General features: G+C 39.9%; 1 protein-coding gene across 1 annotated transcript in view; it reads right to left on the bottom strand.

Moving 5' to 3' along the window:
- Positions 1 to 293: 293 nt before the first annotated feature.
- The window catches only part of ANO4 (anoctamin 4), a 333,674-nt gene continuing 312,539 nt past the window's right edge, over positions 294 to 21,428 (bottom strand). The window contains exons 25-28 of the mRNA XM_081311559.1: positions 18,311 to 18,430; positions 12,228 to 12,333; positions 3,131 to 3,326; positions 294 to 1,017 (exon numbers count right to left, since the gene is read on the bottom strand). Coding sequence (XP_081167685.1) covers positions 3,135 to 3,326; positions 12,228 to 12,333; positions 18,311 to 18,430 — 418 coding nt within the window. The 3' untranslated portion in view covers positions 294 to 1,017; positions 3,131 to 3,134. The remainder of the gene's footprint in view (positions 1,018 to 3,130; positions 3,327 to 12,227; positions 12,334 to 18,310; positions 18,431 to 21,428) is intronic.

Raw genomic sequence — 21,428 nt, 5'->3', positions numbered from 1 at the left:
ATCCACAAACTGCATTTTCAAGCTCTTCATAGTGATTTCTAATTAATCTGTTTGATATCCCAAGAAGATAGATGGAAAAGGTGACAAAGAAAATAATATAGCTTCTCTGGAGGGTGAAGTAATTTCTCAGGCGCGTTGCGGGTTTGATAGACCTCACATTGAAGGTCACACTCTGCTATGATGCCTCTTAGTCTATGAGAAGAAAATACAACAGAATTTCTGGACAGCCAGCTGAAAATATTCCATGTGCATAAATTTATTTTAAATTTTATTGCATCACATTATACAAGCATTAAACATGGCTTCATGTTGATGACTATTTAAATGTGAAAATTCATCATTCATGTCAGTACGTTTTGGCTATTTACAAGTAAGGAATTTCTATGTACTTTATATATCTCTGTATTTGTATGTACATATGTAGGAATATATGACTATACATATGTACACACAGAAATACATCTATGGCCATACACATAGCTATAGATATGTCATATATAATAATCTCCTCAGAAAGATCTGAAATTAAAAAAAAAGAAAGAAAGAAAAAAGTTGTAAACAGGTCTTGTCTGTGTCATTTGGTGACAGGGAATTAGGACCACATGATGATATCCTAGGAATGTGTGTCCAGATGTCCGAATACCCTTTTTAGCCCAGTGTCTGTAAAATTCACATGGAATCGAATGCAAAAAAGGTAGCAAACAGGCTGAAAAACAGGCCCAGTATACAAGTTCCCCTTGGTTTTAAAAACTTGAGAATGTAACTGCCCGTGACGTGCATGCTTGCTTGGTCGAGAATGGTCTATGGATAGATAGCAATTGTGTGCTGGACTGCAACGTGATCTCACAGCAACGGGACTCCACCACCCATCATCACTGGGCGCCCAGCCTCCCTGCGGCTGCCGGTGTCTGCAACATGCGCTGCGGTTGCATTTTTAGTCATTCACTTGAATGTGCTTTTGCACAGCTGGGAGAAGTAAACAAAATTCAGGTCCTTGGCCTGGAAATGAAGTATAACCTGGAAAGGGAAAAGAAGGCATCAAGATCTGCTGTGCCCCATGGCTTCCCATGATGTGCAATGCTTTGTCCTGAGAAGGCATTCAAGGAATTTGTAACCCCAAACTGAGTCAGGTATGGCACCAATATTATGATGCCTGCTTTACAGAGGAGCAGATTGAGTCAGAGAGCACAGTGAAGCAACATGGCAACTGTCTTGGGAATGGAGACAGGCACGATGCTTTCAAGAAAAAAAAATGAACAATGGTCCCTGTGGGAGGAAAGCAGCCGGTAGGGGTGAGGCCAGAAGGAATTGCAGTGATTTTGGTTGCCAGCCAGCATAGCATCAAGGTGTGGATAATGCCACTCAATTACACCTTGGTCTCTGGCCACCGGAGCTCTCAGGAGCAATTCTCTTTGGTAATGTTTGTCTCCCACCCGACCCAAAGCCATTCGCATAGAGTTGACCTTTCTCCTCCAAAAAAATGACCAGATCAAGAAAAGAGGTGATCAGAATGGGTAAACGGCAAAAGGCTTGGAGCACATCACAGAATCCCAGAAGGTTAAAGCAAGAATGTCTCCTAAAGTATTGTCTAGTCCAACTTCTTAACTTTTGAAAATGTGGAAGCTGAATCCATATGAATGTTCTATGCAAAATCACACAAAAAGAGAAAGGAAAAGCCAGACATAGACTCTGGCAGACCACAACATGATGCTTAACAACAATACAAATCCTGGCTGGTATTCTATAGACTTTATTGCTTAGCAAATTTCTTATATACATTTCCTATTTGAGCTGCATATTAATTCTGCTCAATAGGCAGGCTCAGAGATGTTAACAATCTTCCTAAAGTCACATAGCCATATAGCAGATATGCTAAATTATGGCTAGCAAAACCTTTCTTGCCTTTAGTGAAGCCAGAGTGTAGTTTGGACTTGAGTATTCAACATCTAGGTACCACTTTTATTCCCGTGGGCTTGGGTCTAGGCTATTTTCTCCAAGTCCATCCTCATTATTCAACTCATAATAACCTTTTGGACAATTAACATGGAACTGGGTTGATACACATTTATTAACTTAACCACAAATGCCTGAGCAGGTTATCTCCTACATCTTAGCCTACAGGGAAAGTAAAGAACATAATGTTCCCCTATGTGTGTTGTTTTTCCTTTGGAGGCCAAATTTGGAAAATGCCTTAAAAATCGTTTTTCAATCACATGAAGGAGAGAGAATGGAAAGGCAAGGAAACAAAAGAAATTCTGTAATAATACTAGCTCATGGAGTATCAGAACAGAGAGCTGCTGTAAATATCTCATCACTGAGGACACTGAGGTCTAGAGAAATTAACTTATCCAAGGCTACACAGCTAGTAACTGATTGGTCAGGGAGGAAGTTTCAGAACCTTTTGGTAGGATGTGTGAGAACATTATGGCATTTTCTCACAATGTACTCACCTTAATCCATCCTACCTTCATTAATCGAAGTGCATTTATTAGGTGCCCTGTGTCTAATATTAGGCTAGCTAGTTGGAAGAATAGGGATTATATTCCATAGAGATTTTGATTACTTACAATTATGTTGAAGGAGGTTGAGAACTATTCAAAGTCCATAAATTAACAATACAAATCAGTGTATTTCAATATATGCAGTACTGATGGCAATAAGCAGAGGAGTTTAGGAGGAATGTCAATAGGCTGACAGTCTGGGGAAGACTTCTTGGAGGGTATGGGTGCCGTGGATCAGGAAGCACTGCATGGGTGGTGGAGGCAAGGTCATGCTGGGTGAGATGAAAAGCTGACTTCAACCAGAAAACGGGGTGTGTGGCCCTGGATGCTAAAGAGAACCTCCTGGCTGGAGTAGAGGGAGAGGAAGGCTAACTCAGGGAACACCTGGACCAGCTCATAAAGGCCATGACTGTCAGGCCAGAGTCTGCAGGGAGGTGAGAAGAGCAATCTGGAGGTGAGAAGCAGGGGAAGATCAAGTTGCAAAGATTAAGGGAACAAACTGGTTTTGGAAGCTTCTAAGGAGCTTATTTTAATCCCTATAACTGGAACAATGGTGAGCTTTGTTTCAGGGTTTAAAGCAGCCCCTCCCATCCCCAGGCTCCTGGCCAAGGCGCACACCTCTTCCCTACCTGGTCACGGCCACTCGTTGTGATGTGCTTTTCCATTTTTCTTCCTCTCCTTTCGTTCCTTCTGGAGGCGCTCCAGTTCCGCCTCGTACATCATCTCCTGGATCAGGTACTTCTCTCTCCTCATGCGATCCCTCAGATCTTTGGGGAGGTCTGGGATCAGATAGGAAATGAGGTGCTTTATACAGAACACGAGGTGCTAGAAACACAACAGAGGAGAACACAACAGAGTCAGGTGTGTGGTCCATCCTGCTCCGGAAGGAGCTCCAGGGGTTGGCTCAAGAAGGAGCCTGTGGGGTGTGTGGGAAGTGGAATGGGGCTGGGGAGGCAGCAGAGAAAAGACAACTGATGGGTGAGAGCTGAACAGGGTCTGAGTGCTCCACCCAGGGAAGAGGAAGAGCAGTCAGGGGAGAAGGTGTGGAAGGCACCCCTGGAGAGTTCAAAGGAGACCCAGAAGATCCTACACCCTGGAATCAGGAAACCTAGGAGTGGGTCCGGCTTGGCAGCTCTCACTATCTCAGAGCATCTGTCTATCTGATAAGTCACTCAACTGCTTTGAGCCTCCATTCACTCATCTATAGAATATGTGGTACAGTGAAAATTATAAGAAGACATTTAAAAATGCTTTGTAGATGGCCAAATTTTTTATGAAACTTGGTCGTAAGAATTATCAGTAGATCCAGGGAAATGCTCCTTTCAGTTTTTGGTAAAACTGCCCCAAATTCTTTATCTGAAATACAAATAGGTGTAACTTTAGAATCATGGTGACTTCTGTTCATCTATACCCTGGAGACCAATAAAGTACCAGATGACAATGTAGAGGCCTTTAGAGTTCTTAAGTACTTATTAACGACAAAAATCATGTTCAATGGTTGTGCTAACGATTCTTCATTTTATTTGAAACTTGATAAACTTGGCACATAGATTACATACAATTCTGCCAATTAAGAAACTTTTCTGTGGGTCTCCGGTATTTTTATTTACTTTTTCAATATTTTTTAGTTGTAGATAGACAAAATACCTTTATTGATTTATTTTTATATGGTGCTGAGGATGGAACCTCACATGTGCTAGGCAAAGCGCTCCACCACTGAGCTATATAACCCCAGTCTGCTAGTATTTTGAAATAGTTAATAATGGCATGTTGAGAGAAAAGGAAAAGTTCTTCTTGAAAAGTTGAATACTAAAGGAGTGAAGCTCCCTCGTTATTTTGTCTGAAAAACTGTCAAGACTGTTAGGTTAAAATATCATCTTCAAGTTGGGTGTGGTGGCACATGCCTGTAATCCCAGCAACTTGGGAGGCTGAGGCAGAAGGATCACAAGTTTGAGGCTAGCCTCAGCAACTTAACAAGGCTCTAAGCAACTCAGGGAAACCCTGACTCAAAAAACATTTTTTAATAAGGGCTGGGGATGTGGCTTAGTAGTAAAGAGGCTCTGGGTTTAATCACCAGTACCAAAAACAAAAAACAAAATCTTCAAAAAGTAACTGACCCATCAAGAAGCTAATTTTCAGGAAAAAGCTGGTTAATATTATCTTTTCTTAATTCCGTGGAGAAAATAACCACAATGGAATAGTCTCCAAAAGTATGAAGAAATTTTACATTTATGACTAGAGTTGCAGGAATGCCAACTATTTTAATAGCAATATTCTAAAAGACTGAAATAGATGATATATTTTTATTGACACATAATACAAGAAATTGCTAGGAAGATTATACTTTATAAGTCTATTTTGAATCTTAGGTAATGAGTACTTATTTGTGTGTTTGAGTATAAATAATTCCATGATGACATACAATCAGAGGTACCACTTGTAATATTCATTCATTTCAATGCTTCCAAACTATGTTCCTTGAATTCCTGCAACAGAATCATCATGGAGGGCTAGTGAAAAAAAATCTTTTTTTTTTATTGGTTGTTCACAACATTACAAAGCTCTTGACATATCATATTTCATACATTAGAATCAAGTGCGTTGTGAACTCCCATTTTTACCCCAAATACACATTGCAGAATCACATTGGTTACACATCACGTTTTTACATACTGCCATTTAGTGACTGTTGTTTTCTGCTACCTTTCCTATCCTCTACTATCCCCCCTCCCCTCCTCTCCCATCTTCTCTCTCTACCCCATCTACTGTAATTCATTTCCCTCCATATTTGTTATCCCATTCCCCTCATAACCTCTTATATGTAATTTTGTATAACAATGAGGGTCTCCCTCCATTTCTATGCAATTTCCCTTCTTTTCTCCCTTTCCCTCCCACCTCATGTCTCTGTTTAATGTTAATCTTTTCTTCCTGCTCTTCCTCCCTGTTCTGTTCTTAGTTGCTCTCATTATATCAAAGAAGACATTTGGTATTTGTTTTTTAGGGAATGGCTAGCTTCACTAAGCATAATCTGCTCCAGTGCCATCCATTTCCCTGCAAATTCCATGATTTTGTCATTTTTTAGTGCTGCCTAATACTCCATGGTGTATAAATGCCACATTTTTTTATCCATTCATCTATTGAAGGGCATCTGGGTTGGTTCCACAGTCTAGGTATTGTGAATTGTGCTGCTATGAACATCGATGTGGCAGTATCCCTGTAGTGTGCTCTTTTAAGGTCTTCAGGAAATAGTCCGAGAAGGGCAATAGCTGGGTCAAATGGTGGTTCCATTCCCATCTTTCCCAGGAATCTCCATACTGCTTTCCAAATTGGCCGCACCCGTTTGCAGTCCCACCAGCAGTGTACAAGAGTACCCTTTTCCCCACATCCCCGCCAGCACTCATTGTTGTTTGACTTCATCATGGCTGCCAATCTTACTGGGGTGAGGTGGTATCTTAGGGTGGTTTTGATTTGCATTTCCTTGACTGCTAGAGATGGTGAGCATTTTTTCATGTACTTGTTGATTGATTGTATGTCCTCCTCTGTGAAGTGTTTGTTCATGTCCTTGGCCCATTTGTTGACTGGGTTATTTGTTTTCTTATTGTCTAATTTTTTGAGTTCTTCGTATACTCTGGATATTAGGGCTCTATCTGAAGTGTGAGGAGTAAAAATTTGTTCCCATGATGTAGGCTCCCTATTTACCTCTCTTATTGTTTCTCTTGCTGAGAAAAAACTTTTCAGTTTAAGAAAGTCCCATTTGTTGATTCTTGTTATTAACTCTTGTGCTATGGGTGTCCTATTAAGGAATTTGGAGCCCGACCCCACAATATGTAGATCGGAGCCAACTTTTTCTTCTATCACACAGAGAGTCTCTGATTTGATATCAAGCTCCTTGATCCACTTTGAGTTGACTTTTGTGCATGGCGAGAGGAGGGGATTCAGTTTCATTTTGTTGCATATGGATTTCCAGTTTTCCCAACACCATTTGTTGAAGATGCTATCCTTCCTCCATTGCATGCTTTTAGCTCCTTTATCAAATATAAGATAGTTGTAGCTTTGTGGATTAGTCTCTGTGTCCTCTATTCTGTACCATTGGTCCACCTGCCTGTTCTGGTACCAGTACCATGTTGTTTTTATTACTATTGCTCTGTAATATAGTTTGAAATCTGGTATCGCTATACCACTTGATTCACACTTCCTGCTTAGAATTGTTTTTGCTATTCTGGGTCTTTTATTTTTCCATATGAATTTCACAATTGCTTTATCTATTTCTACAAGAAATGCCATTGGGATTTTGATTGGCATTGCATTAAACCTATAGAGAACTTTTGGTAATATCGCCATTTTGATAATGTTAGTTCTGCCTATCCATGAACAGGGTATATTTTTCCATCTTCTAAGATCCTCTTCTATTTCTCTCTTTAGGGTTCTGTAGTTTTCATTGTATAGGTCTTTCACCTCTTTTGTTAGGTTGATTCCCAAGTATTTTATTTTTTTTTTGAGGATATTGTGAATGGAGTGTTTTTCCTCATTTCCGTTTCAGAAGTTTTGTCGCTGATATACAGAAATGCCTTTGATTTATGTGTGTTGATTTTATATCCTGCCACTTAGCTGAATTCATTTATTAGTTCTAGTAGTTTTTTTGTAGACCCTTTTGGGTCTTCTAGGTATAGAATCATGTCATCCGCAAATAGTGATAATTTAAGTTCTTCTTTTCCTATTTTTATGCCTTTAATTTCTTTCGTCTGTCTAATTGCTCTGGCCAGTGTTTTGAGAACTATATTGAATAGAAGTGGTGATAGTGGGCATCCCTGTCTTGTTCCAGATTTTAGAGGGAATGCCTTCAATTTTTCTCCATTCAGAATGATGCTAGCCTGAGGCTTAGCATAGATAGCTTTTACAATGTTGAGGTAAGTTCCTGTTATCCCTATTTTTTCTAATGTTTTGAACATAAAGGGATGCTGTACTTTGTCGAATGCTTTCTCTGCATCCATCGAGATGATCATATGGTTCTTATCTTTAAGTCTATTGATGTGGTGAATAACATTTATTGATTTCCGTATATTGAACCATCCTTGCATCCCAGGGATGAATCCTACTTGATCATGGTGCACAATTTTTTTGATGTGCCTTTGTATCCGATTCGCCAGAATTTTATTGAGGATTTTTGCATCTAGGTTCATCAGAGATGTTGGTCTGTAGTTTTCTTTCTTTGAGGTGTCTTTGTCTGGTTTCGGAATCAGGGTGATGTTGGCCTCATAGAATGAATTTGGCAGAGCTCCCTCTTTTTCTATTTCCTGAAATAACTTGAAAAGTATTGGTATTAATTCTTCTTTAAAGGTTTTGTAAAACTCCGCTGTATACCCATCCGGTCCTGGGCTTTTCTTGGTTGGAAGTCTTTTGATTGCTTCTTCTATTTCATCTATTGATATTGGTCTGTTTAAGTTGTGAGTATCCTCCTGAGTCAGGCTGGGCAAATCATATGACTTAAGGAATTTATCGATGTCTTCACTATCTTCTATTTTATTGGAATATAGGTTTTCAAAATAATTTCTAATTGTCTTCTGTATTTCTGTACCGTCTGTTGTAATATTGCCTTTTTCATCCCGTATGTTAGTAATTTGAGTTCTCTCTCTTCTTCTCTTCGTTAGTGTGTCTAGGGGTCTGTCGATCTTATTTATTTTTTCAAAGGACCAACTTTTTGTTTTGTTAATTTTTTCAATAGTTTCTTTTGTTTCAATTGCATTGATTTCTGCTCTGATTTTAATTATTTCTTGCCTTCTGCTACATTTGCTGTTGTTTTGCTCTTCCTTTTCTAGGGCTTTGAGATGAAGTGTGAGCTCATTTATTTGTTGGTTTTTCCTTTTTTTGAGGAATGACCTCCAGGCGATGAATTTCCCTCTTAAAACTGCTTTCATTGTGTCCCATAGATTCCGATATGTTGTGTCTGTATTTTCATTTATCTCTAAGAATTTTTTGATTTCCTCCTTTATGTCTTCTGTAACCCATTGATCATTCAGTAACGTATTGTTCATTGTCCATGTGATGTAGGATTTTTCCTTCCTTCTTTTATCATTGATTTCCAGTTTCATTCCATTATGATCTGATAAAGTGCATGGTATTATCTCCACCCCTTTATATTTACTGAGGGTTGCCCTATGGCATAATATATGGTCTATTTTTGAGAAGGATCCATGTGTTGCTGAGAAAAAAGTATATCCACTTGATGATGGTTGATATATTCTATATATGTCAGTTAAGTCTAGGTTATTGATTGTGATATTGAGGTCAATAGTTTCTTTATTCAACTTTTGTCTGGAGGATCTGTCCAATGGTGAGAGAGGTGTGTTGAAGTCACCCATAATTATTGTCTTGTGGTCTATTTGATTCTTGAACTTGAGGAGAGTTTGTTTTATGAACGTCGCAGCACCCTTATTTGGTGCATAAATATTGATAATTGTTATGTCTTGTTGGTGAATGGTTCCTTTTAACAGTATATAATGTCCTTCCTTATCCCTTTTGATTAACTTAGTCTTGAAGTCGATTTTATTCGATATGAGAATGGCCACCCATGCTTGCTTATGAGGACCGTGTGCGTGGTATATTTTTTCCCAACCTTTTACCTTGAGCCTGTGTATGTCTTTTCCAATCAGATGTGTCTCCTGGAGGCAGCATATTGTTGGATTTGTTTTTTTAATCCATGTTACCAGCCTATGTCGCTTTATTGGAGAGTTTAAGCCATTAATATTTAGAGTTACTATTGATATATGGTTTGTACTTCCTGCCATGTTTGATTATTTATCTCTTTTTTTTCCCCAATTTAGTTTGTTTCTCCATGATTAGCTTTCCCCCCGTCCTCTGTCTTTACCGAGGCACTTCCCGCTGATGGTTTTGGTTATTGTTTTTCATTTCTTCCTCGTGTAGAGTTTTGCTCAAGACGCTTTGCAATGCTGGTTTTCTGGCTACAAATTCTTTTAGCTTTTGTTTATCATGAAAAATTTTTATTTTGTTGTCATATCTGAAGCTTAATTTTGCTGGATACAGAATTCTTGGTTGGCATCCATTGTCTTTCAGTGTTTGAAATACGTTGTTCCAGGATCTTCTCGCTTTCAGCGTCTGTGATGAAAAATCCGTTGTTAACCTTATTGGTTTACCCCTAAATGTAATCTGCCTCTTTCCTCTTGTAGCTTTTAATATTTTCTCTTTGTTCTGTATATTGGATATCTTCATAACAATGTGTCTTGGCGTAGGTCTACTGTGATTTTGTGTGCTCGGTGTCCTGTATGCATCTTCAATTTGTATATCTGTTTCCTTTTTTATTTCTGGAAAGTTTTCTGTAATTATTTCATTCAGCAAGTTACTCATTCCCTTGGCATGAATCTCTGTGCCTTCCTTTATCCCGATGACTCGTAAGTTTGGTTTTTTTAAGTTATCCCAAATCTCCTGGATGTTTTTCTCATGATTTTTTACCAGCCTATCTGAGTTGGCTAGACTCTTTTCAAGATGATATATTTTGTCTTCATTATCTGACGTTCTGGCTTCTACTTGCTCCACTCTGTTAGTGATACTCTCGATTGAGTTTTTAATTTGGTTTATCGTTTCCTTCATTTCTAGAATTATTGTTTGATTTTTTTTATAATCTCTATCTCCTGATAAAGATGCTTAACTTCTTCTTTTATCTGTTTATGTAATTCATTTTCAATGTGATCTTTAAGGTTCCTTTCCATCTGTCTAAGGTGTTCCTTGAGTTCTTTATATGGCCATTTTTCTGATGACTCCAGGTCCTCCTGAATATTTAGGCTGTCCTTCATTGTTTGTACTCCTTTTCTTCCTTGCTTTTTTATGCTCATGATACTTCTTGTTCTGTCTGACTGCTGAGTTACTGTTTACTCTTATAAATTTATTTGATGCTTGGGAGGAGAGGTATTAGAAGGGAAGGGAAGAAGTCACTAAACAGAGTGAGTGTAGGCAGGTAGAATTCAAGAAAGGGGGAATAAGAAAATTGAAAATAAATGAAAAGACAAAAGAAAAAACATGAAAAGAAAGAAAGAAAAAACGAAAAAATAAAAATTTAAAACCAAAAAAAAATTATAATGATAATAAACAAATGGAAATTAAAGTTTAAAAAATAATAGTAATAATAATAGAATAAAAAGAATTAAAAAAAATTGAAACCATTAATAAGAAAGTTGAAGAACAACAACAACATCAACAACAAAAAGTGAAAATAAAATAAAAAAATACCAATAATAATCATTAAAAAAATAATAATAATAAATGCAGTCATAGAGCTCAATTAACTTCTCTTCCACTAGGTGGGAACTGGGCCAGGCTTCTCTTCTTGATGGGTGGGAACCAATCACTGTGCCTCAGCTCTTCTTCCCAGACTGTGCGGGTCTCCAATCCTGAGTGCCTAGGGCCTTCTCTTGTGGTTCCTCAAGCCAGGCCCCGCTCACCTGTGACGCTCACCACAATATTGGCTACACGCCAGGTCTGCTGCTCCTGGGAGCCCTGTTTCCATGGATGCCTGGGCACACCCTTTCTGTTTGCCTCCCTCAGACCCTATGTTTGTAGGGCTTGGGGCTGAGGACCCCCAGCGAATTTGTTTTCCCTCAGGTAGCAACTCCCCTGGTAGCTGGTGCAAGGGACCTCTGTTGTCAGCAGAGGGATACCCTGGGTCTGACTATCGTGCTCGGTTGGCTTTTACCTCTGTGAGTTCAGGTGGGCCAACTAGTTATTTCAGCGGGATCATTAGTGCTGAGTCACGAGAAGCAGGCGAACCAGAACTAGAATGCAGCCCAATCCAGGCTCGGTGTGTTCTGAGAGCGGCAGACTGTTTGCCCGGGATCCCCTTCAGCTCAAGAGTGCCTAGTGGTCCTGAGCGAACAGTATTTTGACAGTTTACTTCTCCCTATGCTCGCGCAGCTGAAGGGGTTAGAGACTTGATCTCTCCGTGTCCGCTGCCATGTTGGATCACTTAGATTTTAAATTATCACTCATCTTATCAGCTGTTCCATTTAACTCGGCAGCTCACTCGCGCGGTGAAGAGTCTGCTCTATGGTGCTCCGCAGGAAGCGGCGGCGGCGGCGGCGCGATGGCGGCCCAGCTGTGGCCTTCGGGACCCCCGGGGAGGGGGTGCGGGCTGGGGGAGGGGAGGCAGCGCCTCGGGGCCTGCGCGGGCCGGGTACTGGACACGCGGGAGAGTGGGCGGGGTGGGGGAAAGAAATTGAGGTCTAGATTTAGGGACTGAGCGTGGGAGGAATGACGGCGGGGGAGAAGCAAAGCGGAAAGGCGGAGAGGAGAAGGAGAAGGGGCCGAGGGAGCCGGGCAGCTCGGGGGCTGCAGCCTTACTGCTCGCACTGAAGTCGTGATGGACTCACCGAAAAAAAATCTTAGTCATGAAGTACCAGCATCTCTATAAATAGCGGTGGGAAACATTGTATTTTTCCTAAAGTTTAAGAATCATGGTCCTGAAATATTAAATTTAGAACCAATGATTTCTGACTTTTCCATTAACAACCAATCAGTAATGGACTTGCAAATATTTCTTTGAAAATTCAAATATTTCAATTAAAGAAAAAGAAAAGATAAAAAATACAACATAATATGATGATGCTACTTTTGGAAGTAGATAGTCACATTGCAAATACTCATCACTTAGCCTTTTGGATGGCTTCTAGTGACTTCATTAGGTTAAAGAAAACAATGGAAATGGTTGAGAAAACTTACCTCAAACACAATGATAAAAGCCAATCGGGCTGCTAGCACGTGCCAGAACTGCAGTGTGTAGCCATAGGGCACAAGTGATTGAGGAGGGTCCCGGTAGTCTCTGTATCTATAAATGCACAAGAGAAAGATACATTCCAAAGTATGATTTTTCTGACCATCAAATCTCTCCCAGCCCCACTAGATAGTCCTCATTCATTGGAGCAAAGTGTGAAAAGCTTCTTCTGGTAAAATAATATCTCTTCTCCTCTGGGGAATCATCCATGGGGTTGGACAGGGCTTGCCCCTCCCGCTCTCAACTCAAAGATGAGCCAGACTTCATCAGTAAGACTCATCATCAGTACATCTGTTAGAACCATGTGGATTATCACTAAGTCCACCAGAGGTAAAAGACTGGAATTGCTGGTGGCCATCGTAAGTTGTATGGGGAGAGAGAGCCTATTGAGAATGGAACCAGCAGTGAGGTAGGGTCCTACTGACCTCACTCATGTTTTGAGATCCAGTTGTTGCTAAAGCCATATCCCCTCTCTAATTTCTGATTTTTCTGAAACAATAAATCACTTTGTGCTTAAATCAGTTTACACTGGATTCTTCCACTTGCTACTAGAGTCTTTCCTAAAATATCCTCCAGTAGCTTTTGAATCAGCATTAAATTCCACAGATGTTTGTTGAGCACCTATTTGGGTTCAGGTACTATTCTAGGAACTTCAATTCATGTCTCTATTTTATCTTCACCATTATCGTGGCTATCATAGATGGGAAAACTGAAAAGTGACTTGTCGATGTAATAAAGTTTCCATGCATTTTGAACCCAGTATTCTTTACATTATCTCTAGAAATTTAGAATGATTTGGAATTATTGGTTTCTTGACAATTTTGCTGTGTAGATATACCAAAATTCCTATCTCAATAAAAAAATTACGATTATTTGGGTTCTCATGTGAGACAGTCTCAAATTTCAAAGTCAACGCTGATTTCCATATGAGAATACAGAATAATGTACTCTGAAGAGTATCTTTGAAACATATCAAGGAGAAAAAAAAATTATGAGCTGTCACAATTATCATCATCACAACTACCATCTTAATTAGTATTAGTGTCTATGGATGGATAAATAGCAATATGTATCATGATTATTTATCATTAGAGTGATACTTGTGATGAAGAAATTAAGAAGAAATTTATTAGCCTTCAAATTCCTGGTTCTCTTTTTGGTGATGAGGATTAGGTGACCATCTAAAACACTATTCTAACACATGGTTATATAATCTGTTTCTCCACAGGTCCAATAACTGTGCATGAAATTTTAGGAAGAATAAATTTTTTATTCTTTATTCAGGACTAAAAGTCTGCATGGATTATTCTACCCTCCATTTATTTTTTGTGGGGTACACCTAGTTAATAACCAGGAATTGTGTTTTCTGCAGTATAGAAAACAAATGTTAATTCCTTTGCTTTAGTTATCTGCATTTCAGATACAGCCCAAGTAAATATTCTAGAAGTAAAGTAGCAATATGCATTTATCATACATATGTCTGACTATTAGACAAAAGTACGTAAAAGAAAGGATCTTAAACTGTTTCTAGAGTTGTCTCGATTGACAACTTAAGCTTTTATACAATAGTGCTTACTATGGCTGAGAATTCTTTTTGATACATCAGTTTTCCCTATATATAAAATTGGAGTCTTTCTGTCTCACACACTACTCTAAAAATTTGGACTACAATTCTTTTATTATATGCTTTTGCAGAGTATTATTGCAAATGCTTTTAGTTCCTGCTTCAACCTAAGCCTACCTCTGACTCTACTGATCTTTTCCATTAGGCAGAAGTTTGGAAAAAGGCCATGGGCAGATGCCATCTGGGCCTTTTATTTTGTTTGTTGCACTGGGAACTTAACCCAGGGCCTCCTGCAAGCTAAGCTCTTGCACTCTACCACGAAGCTGCACCTCCAGCCCTGTTTCTCTTCTTTTGATGTGGTGCTATGTATTTGAAAAATGACTGGTTTCCTGTTCTTTGGCACTTGTACAAAGTAAACACTTCCTTCTGCTGCTGTAGAAGCAGCCATGAAGATGAGTTTCAAAGCTAATAAAATCAAAGTCATACTCTTTTAATCTTCAAAGACATTAGGTAGTCCAGTGGCATTAATGTTTGGAAGAATTGTTTTCAGAAAATGACTTTTCAGTTCTTGGCTTCATTTTTACATATAGGAAGGCAGACTATTCCCTTTTAGCTTAAGTTGATGCATTTCTTAAAGCTGCCTCTGTTTCTTAAGAAATGGATGACTGGCTTGTAAACAACATTTTTCTAGCACCAGCAGGTATAGTTACTTCATTCCCATTTTCAGACTGTGAAAATGAGAGTAGATATGTATCAGAAAGAGTGAAAAGTGAACCTCCTGGGACCCTCACCCAAGTTAAGACATAGAACGTGATCAGTGGTTTATAAATTCTTTGCTCCCATTCCTAGCCACCCTGTGAAGTCACTGCTATTCTAATTTTTGTAACAACCATCCTCTCAATTTTCTTTTAGAGTTTTGTCACCTACAAAGGTTTTCCTAAATAAATAGTGCTTGGGTTTTCTCCTTGAACTCTATATAGATGAAATCATACTGTGTACATTTTTCTGCAATGGCATCTCTAGTTGTACAATATACTTTTGAGGTCTCAATTTTATCCCATTTTCTATGTATCTGATAACCACAACAATATCTTTATCCTTTTCATTTCTATACATCATTAAGATCCTCAGGTACAAAGAATTGGCCCAATCATAATTCTTAATTTTTACAACATGAATTTGTTTCATTCATGGTCCTCTTTTAATTAATTTTTATATTGATTTATTTAATACTTTAATCATATAAAGAACTCTCATAAATCCAACATGAAGCCCCCAAACTAAAACACTACCAGGAACTTACAGATACATCTATACTCCTCCTTCATCCCCTTCCTCTGCCTCCCCTCTGCTGAATTTCATTTTGATCAACACATATTTGTGTGTGCGTGTATATATGCATACATTTGTCTGCATATTATACTGCTTAGTTTCATTTGTTTTGAACGTGACCAAAGGACACTATACTGTATAGTTGTCTGGGGCTTATTTTTTACAGTACCACGTTACAAGATGCATGTAGCTAACTTTTCACTGCTGTACAACAGATATCTGTGTGCATATTGCACAGTCGTTTATATAGTATATGTTTAGATTTACTCATGGAGTGGTCACTTATGTTTTCTCTCCACTTCTCTAACCATGGAAGGCCTTGAAACAAAACTCAAGTCCACCCAGTGCAACAAGTTCTCTTTTGTTGAGGGCCACAGCGGAGTCGGGATGACGCATGGCATTTTTGCCAGAAGTAGTGGTTGAGAGGTGACGCCAGTGAGCCATTAAAATGTTCACTTTTGAGTTCTCCCAGAGTTCCCGTTGAATTCAGGTTGCACTCTCGCGGGGATTCCTGAAGAGTTTGCATTGGTTGGGGAAGTGCCGTAGGAGGGATTTCCGGTTGGTGGTTCCTGGAGGAGCCGCGGGGCTTTCGGGAGAGTTCCCGGGAACGTGTGTGGAGTGTGCTGGTGGAGTTCAGAAATAAAGTTTGTTCCTCTTGAGTGGCTCCTGATTTGTGCCCAGCCAGACTGTGGCACTCTTTGGGTAAAAGTTGGCTGCAACAATCTGCATACTACTCTGGGTTCTGCCTTCATTTAGTTTTGGCTAGAGGATACCAATTTTTCTTCCTAGGTCATTAATGTACTTGAGAAGATATTTAAAAAATTTAATCCACATGTTCAGAAGTTTTCAGCCTGAGAGCTGTTTCAAGTACACCTGTTACATGACTGAAAATAGAAGTCCCATGTTTCTATTCTATTTTTCATGATGGAATATATACATCCAACCCACCTCTGTATTCCATCCCATTTCCCTGCTTCCTCTTTCCTGAATTTCATATTTATCATTAACACACACATCAATAAATATATACATATTTGTCTGAAAAAAAAATATATATACACACATATATATATAACCCTCAATTTAAAAACTTTGAATAAATCTGAAAATACTATTTTAGTACAGTTTTATACTAAATAATGCTAAACAAAACATCCATAATTCAAATTAATGATAACAGCATTGACAATCCCATTCATATTACTAATTTGTAGAAAGTATTTTATGCTATTATGTGGGACAAATAGGAAGAATTATGAGTCAGGAAGCAAAACATGAGACAGGCTCTCCATTGTATCTTATTTATTAATCACTGAAAGGTTCTTAACTTCAAAAATTATTTGGTGTTTTATTTTGAACCGTTTTACACTTGGACTCCTGTATGCCTCTAGCATTGCTTGCTCAATCACTCTATGTATGTGGTCTCATGAGCACATGGAACATCTATTGAAGCAGGGAGGCATCAACTACCGTTGCTTGGTTGCTTACTCCCCAACCAGCCTTCAGCAGGGAGCAGGACTGTATTATTTTCCAGCCACTTTTCCTCATTTGACTTGTTCATCCATGTGGAAGGAGGAAAGAAGTCATCTAGTGTCACCTGACAGTCACTGGATGACCCATGACGTGGTATGAGTATTTAAAGGGGTGGACTATGTGCTGTTGCTGCATAGCAATGGGGCCCACCTGGCTTCTCTTATGATTTCTTGTCCTATTGGAGCTAGCTGTTCGTGCCCAGGGTCATTGGACATTCATGTCTCCATTGTCTACATGATGAGTATAGAGTGTGTCACTTGTTCTTTTAGGCCAAACCAGTTTCCACTCTCTAGGGTCTAGCTTCTTAGACTGGGACTAAGTAAACAAATCTGGGCTTCTGTATGTCCCAACATCTAGCTTATATGCCTTTGCCCATTTTACTGAGAAAAGAACTATAGGCAAAAGAAAGAGAACGGGCAAATACACTTTTCAGAGTGTAGTTAAGAGGGTAACTTATAAAAGAAGGGTCATCTGATTTGGGCTCACAGAAAGCTGAAAATTCCTATCCAAGGGCATTGTTTATTAACTCCAGAAAGAACTACACTGAAGCCTCGGTATCACAGCTCTTCCCAGAGAGTCCTTTCCAGGTCTTTGCGGCATGTGGGAGAGTGTTACAGAGTGGCATGTGGTACCTTTGCTAATGAATCTATTTTAAAAAAAACACTATGATGAAAGTTAGGAGCCTTGAATTCTACCTCCAGTCTTGTGTCTTTTTAGACAAATCAAATACCATGACTGGGTCCTCTGCTTCCCATGCTGTCAATGAGGGGTTGAAATGGATCATTACATAGTCCCTCTATCCAAGGGTCCTCATGTTTTTGCTACTGGGAAAGCGCAGAATATCATGATGGGAAATCCACAAAATTCTTATAACATCAACCAAAGTAGTAGGAGAAAAGATGCATTTGAACTTGATTCATTAAGCTTTTGATAAGTGATTTTCTCATCTGGGATAATACTTCCTACCTTTGAAGGTTGATGTGATTATTAAATAAAATAACAGTTCCTGGCATATGGTAGGTGCTCAACAAATTCTTGTTCACATAATATTGAATAGGCAAATATCAAGAGGAACAGCTTGATTTCCTCTTAGAGGGGGAGACAGAGTGACAGTAAACATGTGTTGCAGAGGCTACTGAGGTAGAATCTGCAACCAGCTGGGACTCTGCTCATACATCTGAGTTGTTGAACATTTGGAAATGTCATGTTTTTCAGTATGGACAAGAGGGAGAAATGAACCAGGACAAGTGCTCTCAACAACTGTCACTCAAACCACCTGTCCTTGGATCAGCTATATAATTCTTCACCACTATATTATCAGTTTTCCCCTTTAAACCAGAAGTTCTCTAACTTCAACTGCACCTGGGTGCTTTACACTACTGATATCTGAGTTTCAGCTCCTGAGAGTCTGTTTTAGTTGGCTTGGTTAGCACCCTGACAGGAGGTGTTTTTTAAATTCCACAGGGGACCTATAAATGCACAGTCAAAGCTGTGAACCACCATTTTAAACCCACTTAACCAGAAAGGGGTATGGGAACAAAATCTCCCCTTGGGAGACTGAGCCCAGCTCAGACAGAGCCACTCTCAGAGTTCCACACTTACCTGCAGTACTTGAGAGGAGTTCCTGAGAACTCACTGCCATCAGATTCAGGCTCAGACCGATTCTCAAAGTCAGAAATTCTAAACACAGACAAGCTGGCATTCACATAGCCAACCATGCACCTGAAAGAGAATACAAATGTTATAATTAGAACACTGATCAGCCCTCCACCTCTAATTCACTCAAGGTTTTCTTCATAGAAGTCCCCGCAGTTGCAAGTGCCTTGAGCTACCCCTACCTTGTCGTAGGAACTGAGGCTGGGATTTACTGAAAAGCCCTGGGCATGTTGAATCAGGAGGGAGTCATTTCTTTTTTTCTAATCCCTTTGGCGCAGAATCATCATACAGAACATCATGACCCCAACCAATGCTTCAGCAAAATAGGTAAAAGAGAGAGCCCATGATGGGCATCAATCCGCATGGAGTCACAGCCCCTCTTGTTGAGGATAAACACATACACAAATGCATTCCTTCTTTAAAAGTGAAGGAACTCATTCAAAACACCTAGAACCTGACAGGGCAAACACGGTCCCCCTCCCACCCAGAACTTGCATCATATGCGCCAGACATGCTGCACTCTGAATCCATCCTACACGGTGCTCGGGCCTCTTTTCTGTTGGAATTCCTCGCCCTTTCTTACTTATTCTTCAATGGTCAGTTGAAACACCATCCCTTCTGGAAAGACGTCCCCACTGAGAACCACACATGACTTTCACTCTGTGCCGTGAGGCAGTACGCTAGAATACTAAAGTCTTGGGCTTTAGGGTCAAATCTTAGCTCTGCTGTTTTCTAGCCACATAATCTTGGCAAGTTATGTGATGTGTGTGTTGGGGGTAGAGAACAGAGGCATGGGGGATTGAACCCAGGGCCTTGCACTTGCCAGGCAAGTGTTCCACCACCGTGTTACACTCCCAGCCCTTGTAACTTCTCTCAGAGACAAAAGCACCCACCTCAGAGGGTCATTGTGAGTATTAAATTAAATGATGTATGTCCAGCATGTGCTCTGGTGCTTAGCCTCCAGCAAGATAAATGTGAGTGGTGATTATTCATGTTATTTATTTCTTGCACCTAACAGGAGGGCCATAAATAATTACTGACTGAATGAATAAATCATAGTCTTGATTCTCTTCATTAACATCTCTGATGTGATTATCCTGAGCTGCTGACATTAAGCCAAAATGGTGACGTGAGTAGTTCTACATGTTGTCTTGCTTGAGACAAATCACTGGCTTTATCATGGCCTTAAAGAAATAAAAATCCATCGGAGCTCAAAGCCCCATCTGTCGAGTCACTCACAGGTTACACAAAAGGTCAGTGGGTGTGTGACATGCCTCCACCCTCCCCTATTTTGACTTGAAGAGCTGTTAGGACTGATGGCTCCCTCATCTATGAACTGCCCAGAGCTTGACATGAAAATAAATCAGTGCCTTGATGGCTAATAGATGTCACAGAGAGGGGGCTGGGTTTTATGAAATACAGACTCTAGCAGAGCATTCTCAAGAGCTGAGCAGTAGGAAGAGAAAGGCGCTTTAGAAACTGACACCACACAGGCCCAGCATTGAAATGGAATATTCCTGACTTCTCCTGCACTCTTATCTCACAAAGCAGCCCTGAGGCTTGATTGAGATTAAAGCTTCTGTCTGTTGCTCACTCTTTTTAAAAACATTATTGACAAAATCTAAATTGAACACCTGTCCCATAGACAGTATCCTTCATTTTTCATCCCCAAGAGTAAAGAGGATATTAAGTATATGCACGTAGAGCCAGTCACAAGCCCATGTTGAAATTGCATCTTTAATGAGTGGTCATCACTCCATCTGGGTGCAAAGAATCAAATGTGGGCCTAATATAGGAATGTGTAGTCTTCCCATAGTCAGAGAAGAAGAGGGGCTGTTCATGCTGAGCTCTCCAGGCATCTTGCTAATTCTTTTCACCCCGGTAGAATCTTAGCTATTGCCAACATCAAACAGTTGAAGCTATCATGATGATATGGTTTGGATGTGAGGTGTTCCCTGAAAGCTCACGTGTAAGACAATGCAAGAAGGCTCACAGAAGAAACGATTGGGTTGTGAGAGCCTTAACCCTATCAGTGATTTCATCCCCTGATAGAGATTAACTGAGTGGTAACTGAAGTGGTAGGGTGTGGCTGGAGGAGGTGGGCATGGCTTTGGGTATATATTTGTATCTGGTCAGTGGAGTCTTTCTGCTTCCTGATCTGTGATGTGAGCTGCTGGCCTCTGCCACCACCCTCTCCTGCCATGATGTTCATCCTCACCTGTAACCCTGAGGAATGGAGCTGGTCTTCTATGGACTAAGACCTCTGAAACCACGAGCCCTCAAGTGAACTCTTCCTCCTCTAAAATTGTTCTGGTCAGATCTTTTAGTCACAGCAACAAAATTTCCCACCCTTTTTCTATATTTAATCCAGCTGATGGTCTCCATGGGTCAACTCACTCATGTACTGTTAGAGTAGGAGGGACTCACACAGCAGCAGATCCCACAGGGGAAGTGAGTGGTACCAAAACCAAGAAGATGGGGGGTGGTGGTGGAAGAGGTATCAGGTAAAGGAATTGCTGCAATGATAAAGTCAATTTTCTTAAAGGGGAGGTAGGTGGGCTCTGATGGCATTATCAAGAATAGAAATTCAGAAAATGTCTTATGTAAGAATAGCATTGTTTGAATTAGGAAACCTCTGTTTCAACTAACTCCTGAAAACATCACATTCATTTTAATGTGAGAACTAGAGGTTTAGATCAGGGCTAACGCACTTACCTAGCATGCACGTGTGCCTGGGTTCAGCACCCCAGTACCACACACACATATATCCCAAACAAAAGCAAAACAAAAACATAAAATGTAAGATTTCTGCTTTTAAAACCTTCATTACTTATTGTTTTCAATCCTTTAATATACAGGAAAGGGATAGACCAGTGATCATGATCACCAGTTTTAAGAGAAAGAGTAGAACCAGAAGTTGACTTTAAAGTTTGTGGATTTCAGAAAAAAAACTCACTGAAGAATGTTTTTGAATTATGCTACCAAACTTGTCTTTGAGATTTAGGATACTGTGCCCTGGAGGTAGGAATCAAAGGCTGAAAAAGCTAAGGGAAATTTGATTGGT

This window comes from Spermophilus citellus (genome assembly GCF_964194105.1).
Source record: "Spermophilus citellus genome assembly, chromosome: 10".
Classification (NCBI taxonomy): domain Eukaryota; kingdom Metazoa; phylum Chordata; class Mammalia; order Rodentia; family Sciuridae; genus Spermophilus; species Spermophilus citellus.
Note: the sequence above shows the minus strand (reverse complement) of the source record. Positions and strands in the feature narration are given on the sequence as shown.